General features: G+C 40.0%; 1 protein-coding gene across 2 annotated transcripts in view; it reads right to left on the bottom strand.

Annotated features, from left to right (window-relative positions):
- Positions 1-469: 469 nt before the first annotated feature.
- Positions 470-6,000, bottom strand: part of fam171a1.S (family with sequence similarity 171 member A1 S homeolog) — a 67,428-nt gene continuing 61,897 nt past the window's right edge. The window contains exons 7-8 of one of the 2 annotated variants that reach the window (XM_041567056.1): positions 4,099-4,213; positions 470-3,108 (exon numbers count right to left, since the gene is read on the bottom strand). In XM_041567056.1, the coding sequence (XP_041422990.1) occupies positions 1,530-3,108; positions 4,099-4,213 (1,694 nt within the window). In that variant the 3' untranslated portion in view covers positions 470-1,529. 2 annotated transcript variants of the gene reach the window in all.

Genomic DNA, 6,000 nt, shown 5'->3' with positions numbered 1-6,000 from the left:
AATTCGGCAGATTTTAGATGGCAAATGGTCGAACTCGAATTTTTAAAGAGACAGTACATTTCTAAATTCTAATTTTTGAATGGCATTTGGACTATTCTCTAGTCAAGGTACACAAAAATAACTCGAAATTCAAATTTTTTTCATTCTAAAATTCACCTCGGCCTTTGATAAATTTGCCCCTAAGAGGAGTTGTTAACAATGTAGACAAAATTAACTCTTAGCTTGTTATCGTGTCCTTAGCAACCTTTTCATCAATCTTCAATGTTTTTTAATTATTTGCCTTCACCCAACTCTCCAATTGGGCACCACTGCCCCCGGCAGCAATAAAACTACTGTTAAAACTATTGTTTCGTGAGGCTATAATTTCATTGTTACTTTTTATTACTTTACATTCTATTCAAGTCGTGGAATGCAGCTGAAAAATCCATTTATTTCCATTTAAAGGAGACTTGAAAAGAGAAAAACAATATATTTTTTAAAGATTTTATTTCTTGTATAACCAAGCAGTTCTTTAAACAGAATGCACAGAAAAGACATTCTAGCAATTTATAATCGTATATAATGTTAAGGTTTTTACTTACCCTGACCACCCGGTCAGTCTGCAGTGGATAAAGGGAGCAGTTGAATCGGGTTCCAAAGCAATAGAAACCGTATTTACATCGCAGAGGTTTATCATACAAAGCGGCCTGTATTCAATATTCTCGCCTTAAACAGAATGTGCAGCACACAAGGAAAGCAATGCCATACAGAAGTGAGAGCTGCAGAGCAGAAGTGAACCCCCCAAGTGCATGCACGCAACAAACTAAATGGAAATGGAATAAAATTAGTAAAACAGGGTTTAATTCATTAGCAAAAAGAGGGCTATTAAAACTGTAAAAAAAAGGCACTTGAAGAATAGGGACCAAATTCTGTCGACAAATAAGCCGACGTTTAAAGTTTGACTTTTTTTTTTAGAAAAATGGAAAACAAACCTTTATAAACCAAAGCTTTTGCTACTAACAGCTTTCTTGTAGAAATACATTACAAAAATTGGGAATAAAGCAAAGCTAAAAATAAAACCAATAAAAGCAGATTACAATAAAAAAAAGGTAAGTTTGTACAGCCACATCATAATAATAAAAAATCTAACATAAAAAGCAATGCCTAGGCAGAATGCCACTTCAGGTGAGAGCAGCAATGCATTGCCTTTTCAGTTACACATAGTGTGAGTTCCGTGTCACTTACAGTAAACATTACCATGATACAATTAAGTCTCACATGCTCCCGACACTGGGAGGGTAGTGGTCAGAACCCTAGCAGGATATTGTCCTATAGGGCATAAAAATCACTGGCGCCTATTTTGGCGTCATGTCCCTTTAAAAAAAAAATCCTTGCAGGTTTCCTTCCTATGCTCTGAAACATTCACTGACGAAAAAGGTCCGAATTGAATGCGGGTTTCATTTTCTTGGCAGAAATGTGGATCATACAGGTAAGCATTTCCAAGAAAGAATATTTGGCAATTTTTTCTACTCCAACAGCAACAGGACAACTCATTTCATATTGAAGGCCAAGAGTGGCCTCTCTTCTCTTTTTTGCCAAGGACTTTTTTTATTTTCTCCTTGGTCTTCGCCACTGTCGTCGTTAATGTTAAACTCGTGCTCCGGGCTACTTAATGGCACTGGTGAGGATTCTGCGGTTTGCTTAATAGTCTCTTCCTGAAGGCTTGGTAGCTGGCTACTGCTCTTTTTTGCAGGTGCCTCAATGAATGGTCTACTGTCCTCGGGGCTACAGACAGCTGTACCACATTCACTAGGACTTTGGTCCGTGTCATTCTGGTAAACCAGCTGCGTATAAGTGGTACTGTCTGAAACATTCAGCTGCTGGTGCTCCTGTAAAGTCGGATGCTGCATAGATGGGTGATGCTGCAGCACAGATAATTTCTCTCCTCTCAATTTTCTTCCCAATTTTGGTTCATTCATGTCCACACCTGAATCCAAGCTAGCATCATTCCTCCCTTTTTTACCAGCTCTTGGGAGATCAACGTATGAATGTCGAACATGTGCATTTGAGCGGCCGTCTAACGATACAAACCAGGCTCTTGGATGGGGCATAGGTCTTCCTCCACTGAGCTCCATCAGCGCTTTCTCTGTCAGGAGCTGCACCTCACCGTTCATCTGGGCAATAGCTGCATCATTCAGCGAAGCCGGAATAGAGACAGATTCAGACATCATTGTGTTTTGTGCACTCCACTCAATGCCCTCTCCATCTTGCAGGTGTTGCTGCGATATCGCTTGAGCGCTTAACGGAGGCGGTTGCATCTGCTGAGCATGAGAAAGTCCCGCCTGAAGTCTCTCGATATCAAACTGCTGTTCAGCAGAGACAATCAACTGCTGGCTGACAAAGGGATGTTCTCCAGGCAAATTCACATAGTGAGCTGGAATAACCAAAGTGGGCAACACATTTCTGTAAACGCTATCATTGACTTGGTCAACGGAATTGTAACAAATGAGCTGACCAGGCCGAGAAAAAGAAGTTGGCCTTTCAAGGTGATCCACTGACCTGGACATCATACATTCATTAGACCGTCGGTCTATCAGCTGCTCAGCTTCAGGAGCAGAAGGCACTGGGTGCATTTGTTCCTGAATATTTGGCTTACTTCCTGCTATAACATGGTTCGTAGATGACATAAGGTCTTTGTCCTTGCTTTCAAACAAAGGCTGACAGATGACTGAATTGTAACTTCTCCGGTACTCATCTTTCATGGTAGATGTATATTCATCTGATATTTCTGCTGACTTCCTAGATTTCATTAGGATATGATCCAACGATTTATTGTACACCTGTCTCAACGTTCCGCTTGGAGTCAAGTTATCCAAAGAGATTCTGCTTTTTTCTTCCTGATGAGAAAGCAGCTCTTCTCTGGAGCCAAAGTCCCGCGAGGTATTGTACGAAGGCTTTAGCATTGGGGTATGCATGTCGGCTTCACCACTAGAAGACATCATCTCCATGTGGATTGGACTAATTAAATTAATGTGGGACATAGAAGTGGCCTGATCCTTTTTGGAGCAATCCAGTGCTGTGGAAAGATGAAGCTTCCTGTGATGCTGACGTGGCTTCAGACACTTCCTCCTAATAAAAGAACACGGGAGCATTAAATAGAGTGAGAGCTGTAACTGCCCAAAGATGAGTATAAATGAAACAGAAATCAATGGAAGAAATGGCACATTATTTGGTCCATGCGTGCTTCATTTTACCTCACTGACTCATCATCAATATAACACATCAAAACAAGTCGTAACCATTTTTGTCATATGAAGACCTGTTTGTGAATGTATTTGTTGCAAATACAAAAAACACCCCCACAAAACAGATTGAGTTGTATGAGGAATGAAACGCTACCAAATTAATCCCACAACCTTAGATTTCAAGCCATTAATTATACTCCAAAAACATATAGCTCTTGGTTCTGCAGCAGGCTGACAGTTGCACATTCATAGCCACTAGCTAGTGCCACTGAATTCATGAGGGCCAGGCTCGGAGTGGCACATTCCTATGCCCATGGCACGTGAGATGTGTTGCACCCATAGTCTTATGGTTCGCACCTTGCTTCATATTCAGCTCAAGTTGGAAATTTGAGGATGCACAAACCCAAAATCCCATGGGTGCAAGGGCTCCATGGATGGGCATTTTTGCACCCCTTAGGGCTGCAGCACTTAAATTTGTTAGAGTTGTAAATTAATCCCTTAGTGTTAATTGCCACTATACTCAGATGAGATCAGCGCTGATGCTAGGGACAAACCTGATTTTGTTGTATGCAAAGAGCTCTATGACCAATATAGTAGATTTTGGAATCAATTGCCTGGTCTCAATTTGGCAAATCTATGTTAATCAAATTGGTACAATAAGCAGGGGACACATTACCTTGTCTCTACCTGCACTTGGCCAGGCTATACAGTCACCTGGATTTGGTTTGAATTCTAAGGATTCAGATGATCTGAATATTGCAAAAACAAAGTGCTGAGATCTACTATTCTAGGTGAGACAGATGAATTTTCCTTTGCACATACTATACTTAATGCATAGGTCAGATAAAAGAAAGAGGAATGACATGGGGCTTACCTGCAGTAATATAGCAAGATGCACAGGAGGACCAGCAGTATTAAAGCAATGCCTCCTAATATTGCCAAAAGGAACAAGGTATGATAGCTTGTGATGTCCTGTGTTACCACTGGATCTGCAACAGAGGACAGTTGAATAAGAATTACTTTGAAGATTCAACTTTTTCAGGATATTTGTTCAAGCAATGTGAAGGAGGCCCTGAGGCCTTTATTATAATTTATTCTATTATCGTTTATGTATTATTATATTATAGTTGATAATTTATTTGTGTTTATACACACATACGTATATCACCATTGGAAACCCGTGGCACCTAACAGAGGTCACAAAGGGTAAATGAACAAAATGACTGCTATAAAGGAAAAGCCAAGTTTCAGCAGCTTGCAATCTAATTTGGAGTAGTATTACACAGAGTGATAAGGGTTCATCCATAGACAACTGGGAGAGGGTTTCAGCAGCAGTTGATAGTAGTGTAAGTGCATATCTGAAAGGCTACGTAGAACAATGTGCCTGCAGTCTTGGTTAGAAGGTGGTGATGGAAGGAGACTGGCAAATGGACTACAGTAATGCATTCCAGAGACATGAGACAATCAGGGAGAAAACAAGCAAAGCAGAGAAGGCTTTTCTAGTGGAGTGGAGGAACAAGTCAGCACTACAGCTGTTGCAGAACTGCATCTCGGCACATGCTCTGGTTTGACTGGACACTTAAAGGGATACTGTCATGGGGAAAAAATTTTTTTCTAAATGAATCAGTTAATAGTGATGCTCCAGCAGAATTCTGCACTGAAATCCATTTCTCAAAAGAGCAAACAGATTTTTTTACATTCAATTTTGAAATCTGACATTGGGGCTAGACGTATTGTCAATTTCCGAGCTGCCCCAAGTCATGTGACTTGTGCTCTGATAAACTTCAATCACTCTTTACTGCTGTACTGCAAGTTGGAGTGATACCAACCCCCTCTCTTCCCCCCCCCCCCCCAGCAGCCAAACAAAAGAAAAATGGGAAGGTAACCAGATAGCAGCTCCCTAACACAAGATAACAGCTGCCTGGTAGATCTAATAACAACACTCAATAGTAAAAACCCATGTCTCACTGAGACACATTCAGTTACATTGAGAAGGAAAAACAGCAGCCTGCCAGAAAGCATTTCTCTCCTAAAGTGCAGGCACAAGTCATATGACCAGGGGCAGCTGGGAAATTGACAATATGTCTAGCCCCATGTCAGATTTCAAAATTGAATATAATAAAATCTGTTTGCTCTTTTGAGAAATGGATTTCAGTGCAGAATTCTGCTCGAGTAGCACTATTAACTGATGTGTTTTGAAAAAAACATATATTTTCCAATGACAGGATCCCTTTAAAGAAAACATAAAAAATAAATAGTGTCACATCATGGCTGCAGCCATTAAATAATGAGAACTGGATGGAAGGGCCAAACTGGTCATAGACACAACAACAACAAAAATTATAATTTTATTATACAATAACAACGGATTACAATCAATAGAGAAATTATGATCACGTTAGTGATCTCACTAGACCTAGGGTCTTATTTATGATGGGCAGGGTGCAAAAAAACTACTGTTACCACCCAACCGGAGTGCGGGCTCTACTAGCCCGCACCTTTGGTTGGGGATAATATATTTAGCCAACAGGTTCCCTTTAAATGAGGGTATGATTTTGCACTTTAATAAATGACTTCTCAAGTCTAAATCTCATCCTATATATTACCCTGTATAAGGTACCACACTTAAAGGGGGAGTATACCCCCTTTCTTAATATTTGTTAATGAATATGGCCAGCACTGAAGATACTTTTGGCCTATTTTTATATTAATTATAAATTTAAATACAAATGTAAATTTTAATTATCGGATGTACATCTTACTGCTATAAATCTAT

This window comes from Xenopus laevis, chromosome 6S (assembly GCF_017654675.1).
Source record: "Xenopus laevis strain J_2021 chromosome 6S, Xenopus_laevis_v10.1, whole genome shotgun sequence".
Taxonomy (NCBI): Eukaryota; Metazoa; Chordata; class Amphibia; order Anura; family Pipidae; genus Xenopus; species Xenopus laevis.
The sequence above is the reverse complement of the archived record's forward strand: the minus strand, read 5'-3'. Positions and strand labels throughout refer to the sequence as shown.